Source organism: Scomber japonicus, chromosome 6, assembly GCF_027409825.1.
Source record: "Scomber japonicus isolate fScoJap1 chromosome 6, fScoJap1.pri, whole genome shotgun sequence".
In the NCBI taxonomy this organism is placed as follows: Eukaryota; Metazoa; Chordata; class Actinopteri; order Scombriformes; family Scombridae; genus Scomber; species Scomber japonicus.
In genome coordinates this window covers 28,656,067-28,677,401 of record NC_070583.1, presented here as the reverse complement: position 1 = coordinate 28,677,401, position 21,335 = coordinate 28,656,067, and the positions used below count along the sequence as shown (strand labels likewise).

Below are 21,335 nucleotides of genomic sequence, written 5' to 3'. Positions count from 1 at the left end.
TTGAGAACTTTGTTCCAACGAGGATCAATGTAGACAGCCAGAGTTTCTCAAGTGGTCCTTAAATATAATGTGCAGCCCAGTCTTTAAAAGTCTGAGGGCAATCTGGTGGACTGGTGGAGGGACATAAAGCCAGACTGGGACAAAACCATAAAAAGTAGAGTACAGCCCATCATTTAGGTAGAGACAGATTTAGGTTGTTTTGGCTCCAGCATATTTGAATTGAAATGAAACAATGACTGAAACTTAAATGCTGTCTTGGTTATATACTGTCAACGCAGCCAAGGAGTTTTTAAAAACCAGCAGTGAGATGTTCTTGACAGGAATTGTCATTCTCCCGACCTCAGTCCAGATGAGCTAAAAATCTGACCAAAAGCAAAAGTCCAGTTTGCAGTTCAGGTTTGGCATATAATCCCCAGTGGAGATATAAGAGTCCTATGAAATTTGGACAAGTAAAAAGAAGTAGCAGTAAAAATTAAAGCTGCAATACCTTCACTGTTCATCTGGGGATATAAACACCATCAAAGTAAAATGGAAATATGATCCTCATAGTCATTTGTTTTCTTCATGTACTCTTTATTTGAAACACCTGTTTTAAACGTAAAAAAACATTTTCTTTCATTACCAGAACAGAGAGCTTGTGAGACACCAGGGAAGACAGCTGTGTATGGTGTGTCACATTTCAAATCAGCCAAAGCATTTCTTTACTTTGTATTCTGCATGCACAAAAACACTGTTGGTAATATTCACATTTGTGAACACAAAGCCCACACTAGAGCTTAATTAATCAAAAATGCATGTCAGAACACACCTCAGGGGACTGAAGAGGCTCCAGTTAACTCACATAAATGTAGACATTTCACACATATTTAGATGAGCAAATATCCAACTGAGGTGAAATTGCAAACTGGCTGATGATGGTTTGCCTCCATAACTTCAGGTCCTCCACTCCCTCTCTTTATGTTAGACATAAAAAAACAGCCTCGTTAAACCAAACTACAAACATCAGGATACAATTTTTTACCAACATGCCACGCATTAATGAAATGATTTGTTCCTTCTGGACACAACACTATTTAAAAATGATGTGGGATATGAAAGGACCTGAAGGTGTTTACATGATGTTGATACAACAGATGCTGCTGAGAAATCAGCTGGCACACCTGGTATTTATTAGCTGTTTCTTGATATCTCTACCTGCTCCTGAGGATGGTTTCAAAATTATACAGAAAGCCTGAAACTACAAATATGCAATCTGTCTTTTTTTGACAGGAACTTTCATTTTACATAACAGTCCAACATCTATACACTATTATACTGGAGAACACGCTGAATGTCAATCATTAATAACTGTGTGGTGTAGAACAAATACAGATAATCTTAGATATGAGAAGACCTCAAAGACATCAGCGATTACTGCATTACTGCAACAATAACTACTATTAGCTTATCGCTCACCAGCTGGTGGTTTTACAGGTTAGGCGCTGCTGCTAAAGGCAGAGCAGCTGAATGTGGAGCTGATGAGGCAGCTGTATAAATTGGACAAACCACACCAGCTATCAGCCTTACATGGTCCTAGCCTCGACATCCCTCCCTGAACTTCCTCATTGCAAATAACATAGCCCTACTGTCTAAAATAAGCCCATATACCACTGTGCTCTACTGCTACAGAGGCAGCAGTGGTGTCTGTCTCTTCACCTGCACAAAAACTAGTTGCTGCCTTTCCTGCTAGGAAGTGGGCTTCATGTGGGAGCAAGTCAAGTGGGATCTATCCTGTATGCTCTGATGTTGACCAACCAATAGGCGAAAAGTTGACCCCATGACACACTTAGCATGACAGCCCCTATCATTTGCATAATGAAGCAGAAATGCATAAAGAGATGTAAAAAAGAAAAAGTCACATTTTATAAATTAATAATGGCGCCATTCATTTTTATATTATTTTCGGTGTATTTAATGGCAAATGTATTCATTCATTGAGTCATTTAGGTATTTTTGATTTTGGCCATTCCAGTCCTCCATAGCAAACAGCATTGACAACAGTCAGTGCTATTCACTCATGATAGGACACAAGTAAAGATGCCAATTGATAAGCAGGTGTAATCCTCTTATTGTAGGGACTGAATTGGAGTAGAAGAAGAAGGACTGAGAAAAAGAGAGGGGGAATTATTTGATTTTGTTGGACAGAAGAAACAAGGCAGATGTTCGCTTGATTGCATGTATTTATGTAGCATGTGTGTTTATAGACAAGCCTCGACACAGAGCTGTCTCTGTTCACATCTCAACGCCACACTGAACTTTAAGTTGTGCTCAGTCACTAACACTAACAGTGGTCTTCTTACATAAAAGACCAATTTTCTTAAACTGTTGCAATTAATTAATTTTAGTTCGCTGTCACAGACATGTAAAATTTTGTAATGCCACAGCCAATATCAAAGACTGTTGCACAATGGGACTGGAAAGGGTTTTTGGCATGGGATAACTTGTGACTTCTTCAAACACTGGCAGAAGTAATAGGAAAACATGTTTTTTTCAGCTATTTTTTTTATTCTCTGAATTTTTCTCACCACTTGGTTCAACAGTCGTCTTTTCTTTGCTCCAATTCCACAGTACAAAGATATCACACATACTGTGATATCTGTCAGAACACATCAATGTACAAAATGGAAGCGTTAGCCATTTTGTGGCTCATATGAAAGATGCTATCTTGTAAATATTCTGAAGCCTAATGTTACCTGACTATAACCACAAAAGTAAACACAACTACAGTCAGATTCTTCATCTTGATGCATACCACTATCACTTTGCTATTTAAGGCTTCTTCTACTTTTGTGCTGATATTTCCCTTTGATCTCATTTTTGCTTTCCATCCATTTCTGACATACAACTGCAGGTTGTAGGTGTTGGTGACTGACTGCTCAGCTGCATTGGAGCATTTATTGAGGCTGTTGATGGATGGGAAAGTATTGGACAATCACTTTTCCCTAACAGATTCTCTCTGGCCAGTGTGGGATTTAAGTTGTGATGATCAGACTCCCTTTAACCTGGTCACTGTTTCCTAATGTGGGGTTAAAGAACTGCCAGTTCCCCTTCAAAGGGTTCTCAGTAATCTGTACAATACTTTAATCTTACAAGTCCTCAAACAGCATTTTTTGTTAATCAGATTTTATAGATCCATTATCTAATGCTTCTCCATTTGGCACTTGGGGGTTCTTAACATGAAGCATCGAGAGCCCCTGATATTGCACATACAGTTCATAGAGCACAAGCGGTTCTGGTATCCATTCATGAAAGGACACTACTCTGAGCTTCTCAAAGCCTCTTGTCACTTACATTTCATTACCACTACTATTTTCACTCTTTGTAATCCTGGTAAATGTGTCTAATCTACAAAAAAATGCAAAGCAATTTGAAACTGTTTTCCCTTGTGTGAAATTGAGGCAAGGAGGTGTCAGGGTAGACTACGGTCAGTGGAAGTGCAGGGTAGTTTAGGTGTGGATTAAAATGCCTCATGGTGTCTACATGAGAAATATATCCACTAAAGCAGAGTTTATTATTAATTGTTTCTTTATTCAATGAGGAAGAAATTTTAGTAACAGCAAATTTCCTGTCAACTTTAAATCTGTACTAAATATTTATACAAAATGACTAAATGAGATGTCTGTAAAAATAAAACAGCAAGCAGTTTTGACAGATCATTTAACCAGAACTTATTCTCTGTAAACACATACTTCCTTTAACCTTTAAATAGGAATCCCTGATATTCAATGTTGGCCTCTAGCACCCCAAAACGTCTGCTAGCAGGATAATGAGGATTATCTGCACCAAAAGATGTCAACTGAGCAAGTGTTATCACAGCTCCCTGCTGTACAATCCAACTTGAGTTTCATCACTGCCATAAAGACAACTGCAACATTTGCTAGAAGTAGTACCCAACTGGGATCAGGACTGTGCTTGAGAGCTTTGTGTTCAAGCAGTAACAGTCATATTTGTGTCTGTCTAAAAAGAAAATGGAAGAATGTGTGTGAGTCTATTTATATGTAAATCCCTCTCAAACTAAACCACTGACATTGTCTTTATGCTACAAGTAGGCTGTGCTGATGTTGTCTGCAGCCATAGCATGTCATTAGATTGAAGACAGATGATATTTACAGTTACATCAGATTTGAAAGACTTGGAGTTACTTTACCTGCCTTAGGCCATCCTTGCTGTTCTGCATGATCCTTAGGGCGTAGTTGGACCGCTGACCTTTGCTGTTGAATTCAATGTGGCCCGTTAGACCTTCCAATTCTACCTATCCAACACAGAAACAGCAACATGTCAAAGGCCGCACGGAGAAATTCTGCCAGCTTCCCTCTCAGCAGCTCCTATTATGGATATGACTGGAGGCTACATTAGCGCTACTGGCTCAGCATCAGCCTTTTGAAATATGCCAAATTTAGAATAATAATAATAATGAAGACGAAGCCATAATATCGGCAATTTATAGAAAAACAGAGGATCCATTACTCATGTCGTCTGCCTTTGAGAACAGACTTTGAGACAAACAGTCTGATATCGAACACATGTCACATTTAAGTATTTTGATGGCCCAATCACTTACAGACATTTCTGCTTAATAGGAAAACACATTTTATTCACTGACAGCTCATCTTTATCTCCCCTCCTCTATTGTCTCTGAGGATAATGTAGAGATGAGATAAACTGATCTAGTGGAAAGGGAATATATCTTTAAAGAAGATGAGAGCACAGACTACACTCTACATCAGTGAAAATATCTGGGCTCTAAAATATCCAATTAACAGGTAGAAAGTAAGGCAGTAATGAATATATCTCAATGAACCCAATTAAATTATCTGACATCATCTAATTAATACTGTTTTCTGCCCCTCATGTTGCTGCATGTGAGAGTTTCAAAAAACAGAACAACATTTAGTGAAAATACTTTTTAACCACTTTCATGCCGACAGTTCAGAAAAGATGGATACCACTTTACTTTGATGTCTCACCATTAATTATGAAGCAACAGCCCTGCAGCTGGTTAGCTTTGCTTAGCATAAAGACTGGAAACAGGGTTAACAGCTAACCGACCATCACCTGTAAAGCTCCAAGGCTCATTAATTAACACATTGTATCTCATTTTTTCAATTTCTACAAAAGAACAAATCCTAAAAATAGCAATGTGTGGCTTTACAGGTGATTAACTGCTGGACTATTTCTTGGCAAGGAGTCATGTTGTCACCATGACCCCCATTTACACCTGGTAGTAATATAATATCTGAATCTCTCTACATGTTAAAAAAAGGTTTAGGGTTAAAATCCACCCAGCAAGTTGAAAGGTCGTCTAACTCCAACTCCACCTCTTCATGCTAGCTTTACAAATACTAGCAAAAGCTACATTCAGTAGTGGTAGCTAGCTATTAGTCTTTGCTCTGAAAAAATTAATAATGCCCATCCAAGGAATTGCTTCTCTTGATTAGGACACAACATGTTTGCTGATAAATCCTCCAGCCCCACCTAGCTACTTTGCATATTAAGATATGATCACAATGTCGGTAGAATAAAGATAACAGGGGCGCTTATTAATGCAAGGTGTAAATGCAAAACTCATGGATTAGATTTCATTATCCAGATAATCCAGATGCAAATAGCCTCCCTTTTAAACTACAAACTGTGGTTTAGTCATTTAGTTTAATAAAAAGATATGATGAATTTCGTTTTTTGAACTTTGGAGGTCCTGGTAGGCAGATTTTGCTACTGTACCTTTATACAGCTGTTTGTGTTTCCCCTTAGGCTATGTTGTATATAGCTTAATTTTTAATGGACAGACTTGCGAGTTATATCGATTTTCTCATCTATAGTAACCCTCTGCAAAGAAGCAGATAAGCATATTTCCCGAAATGTCAACTATTCCTTTTAAGGTACGTAGAGGCCAGTACTGTGGTCTATTTTTATCACGTCCATCAGAGGCAATCTTACCATCCTCAGATAATTCATGAGGCTGGTGCCATGCTCCCAGATCTTGGAGGACTTGCAGGAGAGCTGACTGGCGCCAACGTTCTGGCTACGGTTCAACTCCTGGACCGCCGCCACCACCGCGTATACCGCATCAAAGAGCAGAGCTGAGGAGAGCTGCAGAGAGAGAGAGAGAGAGAGGGAGGGAAGAAGGTGAATACATTATGTACACACACGTACACACACATATACACAAAGCTGCAAAAACACAAAGCACACAAACTGCAAGTGTAACATGTCAGTAGTTGGCGGTCAGTGAGGGGTTAACCCATCCCTGGAGTGGCAGTGAGATTATTCCATTAGATCATTAGAAAGACTCTGATCTGCTGACAGTGTTGAAAACCATCTCTCTCCGTCTCTCCGAGAGACTCTGTCCTTCCTACTCTTATCCCCAATGAAGCTGGCACACCCTGACCATTCCAATTACTGCCTGTCTCTCTCAGCTAAGGCCAGAAACAGTGGGAGAGGCAGCTTTTCCTCTCATCTCCCCTGTACAAACAGCCTCATCCTCACTACCACTGCATCCTGCTATGTACATTTGATTAAAATGCATGATGCCCCACATTAGAAACCAGAGGAGAGTCTGAGCTTCACTGATATACATCTGCGTAATGGAAGTACAGATGAAATGGCCCTGATGTTCGGTGGATATTGATACAGCGCTGAGAGTGATTGTGATGCATTGTAAATTTTGGAGACCAAAGAAGAGTACAATAGGCCATTAAACTGCAAAACTGTGATGTATTACGACGTTGAAATGGCTGAGATAATTGGTGGATTGCACATTAAGAGCAATATGGTGCACACAAACAGCCTGTGAAGACATTACAACCACGAGCTGATGCAGTTTAGGTTTGATGTATTGCAATAATGTCTTTTGTGGTGGGAACAGATATAGTCAAACTGTTCAGAAAGTCAGCATTAAAAAAGTGTATGACAAAATCTTACAACAGTATTTTTGATTATATTCCACTCTTATCTTTTTGATATCTTTGACATGAAGCTAATAATGTCATGGCATTTATTCATCTTCGCTCCACTTTATCTGAAATCTCTCTTGCTATCTCTCCGTTGCTTTTCTCAGTATCTTTCTCTGTATAGCATATAGAGTAGCTAGTATCAAGTATCAGCAAATTAATATTACATGACTCGTAAAACAGGTCCGGACCTTTATAAATTTTATTCGTATCTTAGAATAAATTCTGGATAGGAGAAAATGTTCTTATAGGAGCCACTAATTTGTTCAAATGAGTTGTTGCTTGCTTGAAACCCGTTCTCTGAAAACAAGCTATATGCAAAATAACATTGTAAAGAACCTTAAAGTAATAATAAGGTTTGCATTTTTGAACAAGCCAGTGTTAATTAGCAAATGTCAACTGTAGACTAAAAGGGACTGTAAGTGTTTGTTCTTAGAAACTTTATCTGTAAATGTTTTTGCAGCCCTGAGCTCTATCTACATTATTATGGCAGTTCTTTTCTATATTATTTTTGACCTGTAGCCATTTTTCGCTCAAGCTGCTCTTACACTCTCTTATTTCAGGCCTGTTTGACAAAAAAGGAAAAGAAACCTACTGATATTTTAGTCTCAAATAAAGATTAGAAGTACATCTCTGTGTGTGTGATTATTTGCTTTTTAAGGTGGTGCTAATATGGGAATATAAATATCTTCCAAGAGTTGTCAGTTATTTAAAGAAACCCTTTTTTTCTATGAAGCTGCTCAAATAAATTGCAGCAGCTTGAATTTTCTTATGTTAACTTTTATTTTATTTTCAAGTCAAGTCTTTATCTTACGCTGCACATGCAAAGGGGGTCAGTTGTATGCATTTGATATATATATGAGTCCCACAATTACATTTCCTCAAACCCTAATTACTGTTAATGAAAGGACAGCATATTATCTATGTGCATGTCTAAATGAGTTAATCACTTTCTTGCACTGCCGTCATCAGCCTTTATTGTCGCTCGTTATTAGCTAATTAGTCACAAGTCCTGATTGCCGCAGGCTCTTAAGTATCCCAGTGACCTGCTGTGAACAGAACGCAACATATTTTCGTCTGTTCAAACTATTCTTAACTTGTTTCACCACCCAGCTTGTGTTAAACAGAAGGGGGAGTATGTATCAGGGCGTGTTTTTTTTTAACTTACTCTTAATTTCAAACAGAGAGGGATTTACTCATTAATTGATGTTACTTTATTTCTGCTTCCTTAAGAAAAAGAAGAGAACAGTGGCTGCTTTTTGCACCTACATGTATTGTCTTTGTTGGACACTGCTGTATATGTTAGCAGTTATCGCTAATTATCCACAACATGTTTTAAGGAACAGGTCTAAGTTTTGTTTTTTTACATTCTTTTCTAGCATTTTATTTCTCTCTTTCTATTTTTCTGTACTTTGTTTTTATTATTAGTATGGGGGGTGGGGGGTTAACTGTATGTTTTAATGTTTCTCGAATTACATGTTTTTCTGTTTTATGTAAAGCACATTGAGTTACCATTGTGTATGAAATGCGCTATATAAATAAAACTGCCTTGTCTTGCCTTTTTGAGCTAAACTATTTCAGTTAGACTACACATGTACATTTTACTATTATTGACTGTTAAATTCATACCATCATATTCATACCTATTATTGACATTAATCTATACACTGTTTAAGTACCAATACCTGGGATTTGGGTATTGGCTGATACCGAGAACTGATCCAATACAAGTGTTAATAATTTGTATGCCTCACTGTTTGAAAGAGACTGGGATCATCATTTTTTGTAAGACAAAATCAGGCTTGACATAAACATTGCTTTTTTAACTCTGTAAAAGAAAATCTAACAAATAAATACCTAGTTATGAATTTGTTGAATTGTTATCAAATCAGATACCAGATTGCCCATTGACACCGATACCCGATCAAACTATTTGAATCTGTATTGGACTGATATCCGTAACGGTGCATCTTTAATAAAGATATGATACTGTGAACTTCAGCAGAATTGTTTGTGTCAAAACAAATAAGTTAATTCCACTATTGACATGTGTGCAATTATACAGTCAACTTTTTTACATATCTCTGATAGCAGGAATTCAGTTTAGGAGCTGGTTCTTTTTCTTGACATTTTTATTTCAGTAACACCTCTGGAGTGAGAGTGAGAGGGATTATTCATGTATCAGACAATACTCATTAATTTAGTTCCCATAAACAAGTGGTCATTATCACCTGCATCATGTTTATGCAGGTCATTTATGACATTTTACTTGCTGAATTTTTAGCATCATATTCAGATGAGCCTATCTCTTAAAATAAGAACGAGAAAGTGAAGATACAAATACACTTTCTTTCTTTCTAGGATTGTCGGCTGCAATCTAAAACAGTTGAGCAGGCACCAGAGTAAAACAAATGCTCTCCTAAATTTATAGTTTCTCAAAATGCAAAAACGCAACAGTCTTCAGTAATTCACATATAAACAGTAGCTTTGAGGTAATTTGAGGCTGTTTTGAAGTCACTCATTCACATATGCAGAGCACATTATGTGAAATGCTGAGCGACAGACACTGTTTAGATGAGAACAGTGGATGATTTGGGAGGGTGCTGTGAAGGTAAGCTGCTCTTCTGCTTTGCATTTTCCTCTGAAGCAAATTTAACAAGGAAGATGCCATTATAAATGTAATAAGGAGGATTCCACATGCTGCTAATGAGCTGTCTGGGAAACAATAACTGCCTTAAGCAACACCTGCAATTACAGCAGTTTAGTTGGATAAATGTCATCCCTGTATATTTCACAGGCATTTGTGTTTCTAAGTAACTGGTATTTTAGATGGAGAGTTTGAGATGCTGCAGTATTCTGGAGGAGCAACACCTCAGAAGCAGTTATTTGCACTTAGTTAGGATAATAAATATGTGGGTTCCTCTGTTATTCTTACTTGGGTGACCTTTGTCTTCACTGTGTGATCGTGTGCGTGTTGTGTGAACTAACCGGGGTGCCAGCAAAGGGTGCATGGTCACAGTTTTCTTGCCAGGAGCGGTTGAGGCTTAGTGCGAAATCCTGGAAGAATGGATGAGTTTTGTTGAAAACTGAAAAACCAACTATGTTGACTCGTTGGTCCGCCACGTCATCCAGTCGGAGTAAAGAGAACTCCTGTAAGGCAAAATGAGAAAGAGACAGGCAGAAAGAGATTATTAGGGAAATACAGCAATAATATTCTGCCATGGGTTACCATGTCACACATTTACTTCCTTTATTCCGTTTGATTGATGTGAGAAAGCTGCAGCAATTTGTTCATTCCCATCATTTAGCTATGCATCTCTCCATAAACCAAACATGTCATACTGGTCATATGCATTTCCTGACATACAACACTGTATAAATACTGGATTGCAATGCTCATGGTAGAAGTAGAGAGAGACAGACAGGATGGGGCTGAAAGAGACAGGAAACAGGAAATGGGGGGAAAAAAATGAGGACAACAAGACCAAAAGATAATTGAGAAAGTGAGATAGAAATCCATGGCATATTGAAATGCTCCAGGTTGAGAAGAGAGGAAAATAGAGGAAAATACAGGTATTTGTTATTTGGCTCTTTTGCTCCAGGGACAAGCTTGTTTCCCTCCACCTGGGGAATAGCAGACAGGGGAAACGCGGACATAGAAACGAGGGAGAACAGGAAAAAGAGGAGGCAGGGGCTGATGGGAGACGGACGTTTTCTGAAGGTTAATAGAGGTGTCAGAACCCAGTCCCCCCTCAGGTGGCAGCCTTCGCCTGGCAGTCGTTGTGCCATCTAGCTTATGACAGCCAGACCAGTCTACCTATCTGTCTGTCTGTCACCAAGGCCAGGGTCTCTGCAGATAAGAGGGGTTGGAGGGGAGGGTGAGTGGTAGAGGGGAGGCTGAGTTAGAAAATAAAAAGGTGTGGTGTGGGAGAAAAGAAGCAGTGGGTGACACTGGGATGTTGTAAAGCCAGTAATGAGACCCGGGGAGAGGGCCATGAATATAATGTGAGTTACAATGGTCATAGGGAAGGAAAGGCTAATAGTAGAAAAGGTCAAAATGATCTTTCATTTAAAAAGAAAAAAACTAAATATCATCCCAAGTACAGTGTTTTTTTATTGAACCTAATGAACAAAAGCTATTTTAGTCAGTCAGAGGGAAATATTGACTAGCTATAGGAGATATCAAAGCTTAACAATCCTCTATGCCACAACAGAAAAATGAAAAACAGAAAAATTGGCTTTTTTTCATCTGTTAGAGGAAAAAGGATGAGAGGGGATCAGACAAATCAGATAATGGACATTCAGACAAAACGAGTAAATAGGTAAGTAAATTAAATAACTGATAAGTAGGTAAATGGAAAAAGCTCTCAGACCAAGAGGGACAGAGCGAGCGTGAGTCACTCCACTGTGAAGACACCAGTGGGCTACGGCGCTGACACAGACTCAGAGCAGAGCGAAGCAGCTGTGGATATTGACTTTGAGTGGGAGGCCTATTATCCCCGTTGCCAACCTCCCAGAAAGCCGGAAATCTCAAATGTTTAGCTATATTAGCATGTGGCAGGGTACCGCTGCTGCATGTTAAAAAAACAAGAAATCCTGTTGAACTCTACTAGCAGATATAATCCTGGTGAGTGTAGTGAAGGGCTGAGCAGGGCTACACATGAGCAGGGAGGACTTTCCTGGCAAGATAAAGCGAATGTGTGAGATACTGTATGTGAATAAAATCTCTTCAGTAAGTACATGTGTGCTGTCTCTGCAAGTGGTGAGCACACATCAATGACACACAAATGTATAATTATCCTCAGGGAATCTGTATTTTGAGTCTTCCTACAACATTTCAGGAAACTGTCTGTTGCCTTACTAATACAACAAGATGACGAGAACATCTGATGGTCGTTATTGCTGCTCATTGCTGCTCAAACTCTGACTGCTGCTGATGTTTTCCTCCTACAATATGGTACAGTATATTCATTCTGCTTTAATCCCATCTCCAGATTGGATTGTGCAGCAGCACCGGGACTGTGTTTGAGCCTGCAGCTTGGTATGCACTTGCACTCACTTTCATGAAAAATACATCCCAAATCCCAAAGGGTTGTATAAAACAAGTAGAGAAACACAGTTGACTAAAATAAGTGTGTGTGATATGTGTGAGAAAGCAAGTTTTGCAACTGAAACTGCAAAAATGATAGTTTTTCATACATAGTGTATCATTAATTGAAGAAAAAAAAAGAAAGAAACACATTTAAATAGAATATATATAGACTTATTAGAATATGAAGACACATCTAAGGGGCTCCTAGCTGCTCTTGAACTTCAGGAGCAATTCTGTTAATGAGTGGGATAATGGTCATGAGAGAGACGAGACAGTCTGTTCTTTGTACCTATTGTACAGAGTGTGAAAAAATTCATTCAAATTGATAGCCTGCCACACTTGATTTTCACTTTATTTTTGAATATAGATAATTTAAAAAGTAGGGTATAACTATGGATTTAATTCCAGCCCTGAAACTAAATTTTAAGTGCTGTAAGTGTAGATGAAGCACAGTTAATAGGGGGTTGAGAAACTTAATTTATATCTTAATTTGAACTACCTACGTGATTAGGCCAAAAAAAGAAAATCAATTTGACAACATCCTCTATTCTTTTAATCCACTATAATCATAGTCAACAGGTTACGGCCATGCTCAGGTCAATCCTGCATGTTACATAAAACCACAATGACTTTCCTATAGCTTTTTTTGTATCTTTGGCTATATCCCTTGTGGGGCCTCATAAGCCTTTTGGGACTGGCCATATAATTACTGGCTAAGTGTACTTTAATAGATCATTAGAGGCAGAGCTGTGCAAACGAGCCTATCATTACACATGCCCCTCAAGGGTGCCTGTATATATGCATGTGCACACCCACACACAGGAAAATCAAATCACTATAATTGAGCAACACATGCACATACTGAAGACCAAGGTCACCAGAATATCCTTTAGCTATGTCTGAAGAAAACTAATGTGCTTCATTCATAGGCTCTAAGGGCACACAACATAGACACTTTCAAATTCAGACACACATGCACACATGCACACATGCGCGGTCGGACACAAACACAGACTAAATCCCTCCACATGAGCAATTATGCTCTCTTGCATACTAAATAGGTGGTGTGAAATGGGCAGCGCTTCGTAGAGGACAGTTGGTTCCCAGCAGTGGGGGAGCGAAAAGGCAGAGTTGGAGGGTAGGGTAGAAGAGAGCAGCAGAGAAACCAACTGTCATTGTTGAAGGGGTGAAAAGGGCGGTGGATGATGATGATGATGATGATGAGGGGGAGGACAGAGGGAAAGAAAGAGCGAGGGAGCTAGAAGTTTAACCAGAGAGAAGAAGGTGAGAGATTAGTTGGCACAACTGAGGGCTTATAACAAGCAGTAGGGGAGAAAGAGAGAGCGACAGAGTGAAGATGAGAGGGAGCGGGAGGGGGTGGGAGAACGTGAGGGAATGACAGCCTGGCCGAGGACCCCTGACACCGGCTGTCACCTGGAGATCAATCAGCAGCTAGGACCTGTGCCAACCAACCAAAAACTGTTGCTTCACCTCCTCAATTCTTACCCTTTTCCCTCTAAAATCAAAATCTGGAAATCTCTGTCTCATCTATTCTTTATTTCTGTCTCCTTGATATTCTCTCAATGTCTCTTATGTCATTTGATATGTATTTTTATTTCCTTTAGTTTTCTGTGATTTCTCTCACTTTTCACTTTTCACTTTTCATATACTGGACCACTCATACATGTACACTCACAAAACAAAAATGCCTGAATGTGTGACCACTTGGTGTTTTGTTATGATGTACTGTAGTCAGCTTCAGCAGTGAATAATGAGCTCCCAGGAGAATTGATGCAGCTGATAGTGGGATATCCTGTCATGAACCCAACCGCTCCACCCCCTACCCATTAACACACATACACAGATATGTTTCTTTACAGTGGGGGAAGCTTCCATAAAGCTGATGAATAGGACATCATGGAAAACCTCTTTAGATCAAGCTTCATCTTTCAAGCTCTTTGTTGATCCCATCTCCATACAAAGGATGAAAAAACTGAGATTACAGTGAATCTGTAAACTCTGAGGACATTCACTGAATCCAGCTGCATCAGGTTTCTCAACTACATCAAAAATGCTCTGTCGATATATACAACGTTCAAATGTGAGTTAGAATATATATAGTGAGTTTGTAATGTGTGTATTCTGTACCGGAAATGTTAGAGTTTAAAAATGTCGCCTATTTCATACTGTGAATATGAATAACCTCAGTATTTCATAGACTTTGAGTCATCTGAGCCTTTTGCTTGTTTGAACATTGTTATTACAGTGACATTAAAAAATAATACAATCTGCCTAAGTTGTGAGCTACAGTACCAGTCAATGGTGGTATGAGGGAACACTGCGGAAATGCCAAGTGAGTCAGAACAATGAGTTACATGCTCAGTGATTCATTGGCATAACTTTTACATAAATCAAAGAAGTATTGTTGAATGTCATTAGAGTAAATTTAACTCTTTCCGCTAATATGTATCGTAATCAGAACTACAGCAATAATCACGTTTTTTGGCAACTTGATCATCACCTTATAAACTTGTTTCGCCGAAGCTGATATCTTGATTTCTACATAGTGTGAAAACCAGTTCAGGTCGACCATAAATTGAGCTTAAGTCCAATTTTCACTCTACTGCTCGGTGCCAATTCTCTATGGATCCATCATTTACCATAACAATGTTGATTAGTGCAGCTTTGGGGAGACACAGCTATATGAAATTTCCTTTACTTGCTGTATCCTCAGATGGTAAAAAAAAACATTATTTTCTGCTCTGTAAAATGTGCCCTAGATAAAGACAGAGCCTTCAGTGGTGATAATCATCATTGACAATTTGAAAAAGAAAGAAAAATCATCTGCACTACTTATCTATCATGGCAGCACTGCAAAGAGCAGACAGATTCCAGTAGCCTGTGATTAACATTTCTGTAAATTGCATATTGATTTTACGAAAGATAGTACTAATTAATGACATCCCTCCCCTTATAACATGGGAGGGGTAGGTAGGGCAAGCTAAAACCTTTGGGCTTCGGTCAGGTTTTCACTATGTAATGAAATCCTTTTCTAGTGGCATGATGATTATTTTCTAATAGCTAGAATGGTCGTGCAGTGTTTTGTGGCAATAAGTCATTTCATGCTTGTATCAATTGACACGTAAATTCAGGCTGAGCTCTAAAGCCTCCTGCAGCCTCTTAATTACAATGTTCTCAGTGAGTGGGGGATGGGAGGAGAAGAGGAGGAGAGAAGAGCCATTACAAAATGTCATGCCTACAAACTTATTATGAACCTGGGATGTTATAGCAAAATTGGATAAACAATTTATTGAATTTGTTTGTGAAATTCAACACAATACTGTAGTGTATTGCAGGTGGACATGAAAACTGGAATTTCAGCTCTGCCTTAGTTCAGCCGTACTGCAGATGCCGGATACGTCACTGTAATGCATGTGCATGAACTGGATTCAAGCCATCCCTCTTGTTTAGGTGACTAATGTGTCACTCATATGATTCGCAGTGTCCAGTTAGTTCCATTTAGTGTAAGATGACCATGAAATTAACATACCATATATCTAGGCGTAGCACGCTGCGGTTGATACATTAGCTTTGTTTCAAAGCATTTAATAGCCGCATACATCAAAACAATCTGGCAGCATTCCTGCAGCGCTTGGAAACAAATGACCAATTTTATTCCATTATTCATTCAATGAGATAGAAAAAATATATATTATATTTGTGAGGCACAGACCTTATGCCCAGAATAATTCTTAGGCTAGTAGAGGCCAAAAACACTATGAATATTGCAGACACTAGCATATGTTTGGAATCTGAAACAGTATCTTTTCCAGTGAGCTATTCATTCAAATCCCTGCTGAATTTTATGGGGAAGCATAGCAGCTGAAAGCACAAAAAGCAAATGAAATCCTGTACAAGAAAAGCCTTCAAAGTCCAAAAATGTCTTCAAATTACTCATGAATACTTCTTTTAATTAAAAAAAGCTTTGCATCCAAAGAGCAGATTATGTTGTTGGGAAACAGAAGACGTTTCCTGGACCTCTAAAGGCTACAGAGTTGGCAGTGGGGTGGAGAAGTGGGTGGCTACAAAACCGAGACAGAAGAAGAAGAAGAAGAAAAAAAAGAAAAGACATACTGAAGGAGAAACAGCAGATAGTGGAGATGAAACTCCATCTGAACTCATCACAGTGAAGCCGTGAGTGTTTCACATCGATCACCTGAGTGTTTCTCATCAAAACCAAGTAACCCCTCAGCTCTGAGACTAGATGTCCTCTCTGTGTTACTGTAGAAGGGAAACAGCAGGAAAAGGAATATACTACAATATATACATGAAACATGGCTTTATGGCACACCAGCGAATCCAACTAAAGGTCATGTTGAGGTTTGCTTCATATTATTTGCCACTACTTAAAAAACTCCTCTGCTTTTATTTTTGATGAAGTGAGAATGTGGTCTGAGAGAGATGAGAAGAGAAAGCGGCTCACAGGATTTCGTGCTCCCTGATCAAAACAAACTCGACCACATTTAATCTTTGCTGACTAGCTAAGGTGATTTGAGCCCGTGCTGGCTCAGCACTGCAGTTGGTGAATTGATGGTGACAGGGTTTCACTGTCGTCTTTTGTTTGGAGAAAAAGACAGAGAGGGAGAGAGAAAAGAGAAAGATTATGCTTTAACATTGTGTTTGTTTCTTTCAGTCATACTACAGTACATAGCATTCACAATGTTAATAGAGGGTATCTTAGTAATCATGTGTACTGTAGCTGCTTTCTCTCCTCAGTGGCCATCAGTGTGAATGCCTTTTAATGCTGATTTGAAATGGGGGTTGATTTACTTGGTTTATTATGTTAAGGAGACTGTCTTTAGTTTCCTCTTTATGGTCATTTGCCTCATTTTGTTTTGCAGGGAAAGAAAGTGTTTGCGTTTTCTCATATTCTAAAGTCTTTATCCTCCTCTCAGCCCGGTCAAAAGTGCAGCCAATTCTGCAACCAATTTCAATGAATCAGCGGGGTTTTCACCATTGTGAGGGAAATAAAATCTGTTAAGCATACAGTATAGTATACACAGGCATCATAAACAGCTAAAAAATATCTGAAATCTATCTGTTTCAGAAAAAAGCTTGTATTTCGGATAAGACACATAAATTAAGTTGAATCATCTGCAGTTCAGAACCTTAAGAAGACCTTCTTCACCTAAGAGGTTTTATTTTTAGGTGCATCTACATTAATTTGAAAGGTTAATTGGAGTCTCAGTAACTAAAGGTTCTGAATAATCAAACAAAACTATTTTAACTTAATAAAGCAAGCGTGCTAGTGTGATACATGAAAGAGACACTGTAGAGGCAAACAGCTCGATTTGTTTCACTGTATCCTCAATGATCCTGATTGGACACGATCAGCTCAGCAATCAGCTCGGCTTGATGGTCTGGATTTGTCTTTTTGGCAGAGTGATAATCATAATACAATAACAGATACTGTATTTAATCAAATTGAAAGCTCCATCACACTGATTAAAAAGTCAAAGAGCTGGACGTTCAAATATCACTAATGACTTTCTTCTAGGTTATAAACGTGCACTGGCAGCACGAGTCACATACGTTTAGGAACACATCAACAAACAAATGAGAGCACACACATTGCATACTTTGGATTAATGGTTAATTAATGGTTGATGGTTAGTTAGAGAGGCGTGACATGAGGGTAAAAGGGGTCACAGACCAACAGCCTCATGGGATTTCTGGTGCAGATTTACAGTTTTTTAAAAGAAATAAATCTTAATTAGAAATGAACAAGCTCATTAGTGTTAAGTAGTGTATCTGCACACTCACGAGCATCTGGGTCCTTGCAAGCTGCAGAGAGCTGCTATTTTAAAAGTGTCAAAGTGTGAATTTCCCACTTAATGGAAGTACCATTAACAAAGAAAGCAAGTAAAGTCTCTGATAGATTTCACATAAAGTACTGTAGTATGAAAAGTCCAATTAATCCTGACTTTCAGTGAATTTGGTTTAATATTTCCAGTTTATGACATAGTACAGTATGTCAGGTAGGTGCATATGGAACAGATGGTCAATAAAAGAAAGAGGAAGAAGAAAAAAGTGGAAAGAAACACTAAATAATTGATTAAAGAAAAGGAAAGAAAGATAGCAACAATAGCATGAAGAAAGTTAGATAGAGCATATGAGGAAGTCAGGTATGAAGTCAGCAGGCAATTTCAACTTTCCAAAGAAGGCCCTATAGTAAAGCTGTGAGACTCAAGCCCTGGGATTTGGAAGATAATAGGCTGTAATACAATTGTCAACACTGAGTCATCGAGACATGGGGCTCAGAGAGAGAGTTGGTGGTAATAGGGCTGACACAGAGTAATCAATACGCCACAACTCCTCACACATACAAAGGTCTGAGTCTGAGAGGTGGAACACTAAATAGTTTACCTTCATTTACACAAACATCCAGCTACCGTCTGGCTAATCTCTGAAGATAAAAAGAGACTGGGGAATTTCAAGTCTTATAATTTTATGGTAAACAAGCCTTCTCAGGGTGTGTTTTAATATTGTTGGAGAGTTATGTTCAGGCTGATAAGACGAGGAGGGCTGACTCACATACTAAACACGTCAGGTTGTCAGTAGTCTCTCATACAGATTCCAGTATCTCCTCTATCATAGACAGTCAAAATCCTGCACAAAACTTTTCACTGCATACCTGCATTTTCCTAATTTGTTGTAGCCTTTGGTTTTCATCAATTTCAGTTATTCTCTTTATGAATCCCAATCAATGAACATGAACGGACCTCATGTGTTAACCCCTAAAAATGAGCCATAAATGATTAATGAATGCCCTTCGTGAATACTGATTTGCACGTCAATGCGTTTGTCATTTTCTTTGATTGGGAAAATTGGAGTATAAGACTTAAAAGAGACTTTTCTGTGAAGGTGACCAGCTAGGTGACCCGCATGCTAAGTGTCCTGCATGAGCCTTTTTGTTAAATGAATTATTAACCAGTCATTTAACTTTTTAAAATAATTTCCTTCAAGTGATGACACAAGTCGGAAACTGAAAACTTTCATTCTTATATTTCTGAACTACATACAAGTTCAATCAGTGATGAAAAGGAGACTAAAGCAGATTTTGCCCCACTGTACCAAACAAAGCAGGCCATCATGTATTATAATACATCTGAATTATAAACCCATGCATAATATTTTCACATTCAATATACTTGCTTATTTGCACCAATAAACTGGGACACACATGCCCTCACAATAGAGAGATGATGTTTTAATAAACCAGATTGTCTTAAAAAAGAAGAAGAAGCAATAAATAAGTCATGAAGACATGAAAGAGAGTCAGATTATTAATTGTCTGTGCAATCTGATATGGAGCATAATGAACTGATTGGATGTGTCAATAGAGCATTTTACTCATGCAGCCTCTCTGTCAAAGAAGTGTGAATATTTCCCATCAGAATTGTGTTCAAACCCTTTTCACACATGATAACATCATATAATGAGATAATCACACAGGAAATCTACTCCTGGTAGCACACAATGATGATAAGGAAAGTTGTGAATGTATCGCAGGGTTAAGATGTATATGATTGTATAGTAAGGCCCCATGAAGGTAACTATTGTTTGACATGTAGTGGATGAGCTTTTTTTTAAAAAACGTTGAAACACTGTGATATACTGCATGAACAAACTCTTGTGAATGAGTTAAACATGGGATGAGGTTGAGGCCTTGATCCCTTTATTGATGACTTTATTGAGTTAACAATGCAGAGAGTCAGGATAGATGAGATAGAGGGGTGGGAGATAGGTAGAAAAAACTAAGTTAATTTAATATAATCTTAAAGGGTACACTCTTCATCCAAGCAGCTCAGCAGAAAGGCTCTGACTCCTTTCTACTATTCCGTGATTAGTGACAACAAGCTCAGACAACAGCACCGACATTTGTTTCATCCTGCATTTGCAAAGAGTTACCATCTAATCTAAGAACTGCTCAAGGGATTGAAATTGAAATGGTCAAGTATTTGGGTATTATTATTGATCAGAGCTTGTCAATCACATATTAGATACATATATTTGATTTTGGCAACATTTTTACCATTAATAGATAATGGTGATCTGCTCTTTATGAATGCACCTGACTAAATGTTGTGCTTTACATGTTAATACTGTCTGTGGCAATCTCATACACCACTTTGTTCTTCATGCTGCTGCTAAGTGGCTGTCTCTGAATGTGCGTGTGTGACTTCTCATTGGTTGACTTTTATATACGAATCTTTCCTTGACCTGGTTCCTTGTTTGTGCACATACCAGGGAAGAACCTACAGTCATTGTAGCCTGCGCTCTCACTGTTCTAAATTTTCACTGAAATAGTTTTTGAAAAATCGTTCCTGTTTATTGCTAGTCTGACTAACGCTAGCCCCTACCACAAGTTAGGTAAAGTCTGGAGAGGAGCCGTTCATTTTCTCGTATTTGAGGCGGGATCAACGAATGTCGATCAAATGCTTCTGTACGCTACTGGACAAACTTACAGCCAATCATATCAACAATAGGCAATGGCGTATCCAGAGCCTGTAGGGAGTAGCGCGAACACAATCATGTAGTTTTTGTTCTATGTTCAAAGTAAACTTGCCTTCCAATTTATTTAACACACAATCTATTGCTGCTTCAAGCGGTTGCTGCACCTCCGTGGCCGCCATGATGGATGTAAAAACAGTCGCTCTATGGGCGTCATCACTTTGAGCCCGCCTCCCTGTTCTGTGATTGGTTACCTATCTCAGGCGAAAATTTTGTCTTAGTGGCCGTGCTAACTTTCTGAGAGAAATTGGTTTACCCAGGCTAGTTTATTGCACCATAACTTGATTTTTTTCATAATACTGCATTTTGTATCAACTGAATATTGTGTTCACTTTTGTAGTATACAGTATGAAAGTCTGTTTGTGTTGTTGTGTTTATTTTTGTAACAACAACGCTGCTCTTTTGGCGAGGTCACTCTTAAAAAAGAGACACTTTTACCTTGTTAAATAAAGGATAAGATAAGATGAAGCCCAACTTCATCTTGAAAATATTTTGTAATAGAAAAATCAGAAACATACAGTAACATTGGGGTAAAAGTGTATACTACTCTCTACAGTAACAACACAATAAATGTAATTCTTAGCTAAATAAGTTAGCATCTTTGCATTACAAATAAGGAGCAAGAAGACATTATTTGGTGGAACACACTTGTTGTCACATAATAATAACATAGTTTATAT

General features: G+C 38.5%; 1 protein-coding gene across 2 annotated transcripts in view; it reads right to left on the bottom strand.

The window, feature by feature from the left end:
• The window catches only part of grik4 (glutamate receptor, ionotropic, kainate 4), a 221,001-nt gene that overhangs the window by 48,293 nt on the left and 151,373 nt on the right, over positions 1-21,335 (bottom strand). For both annotated transcript variants that reach the window (XM_053320945.1, XM_053320946.1), the window contains 3 exons: positions 9,978-10,139; positions 5,977-6,129; positions 4,187-4,291 (listed from right to left, as the gene is read on the bottom strand). In XM_053320945.1, coding sequence (XP_053176920.1) covers positions 4,187-4,291; positions 5,977-6,129; positions 9,978-10,139 — 420 coding nt within the window. The remainder of the gene's footprint in view (positions 1-4,186; positions 4,292-5,976; positions 6,130-9,977; positions 10,140-21,335) is intronic.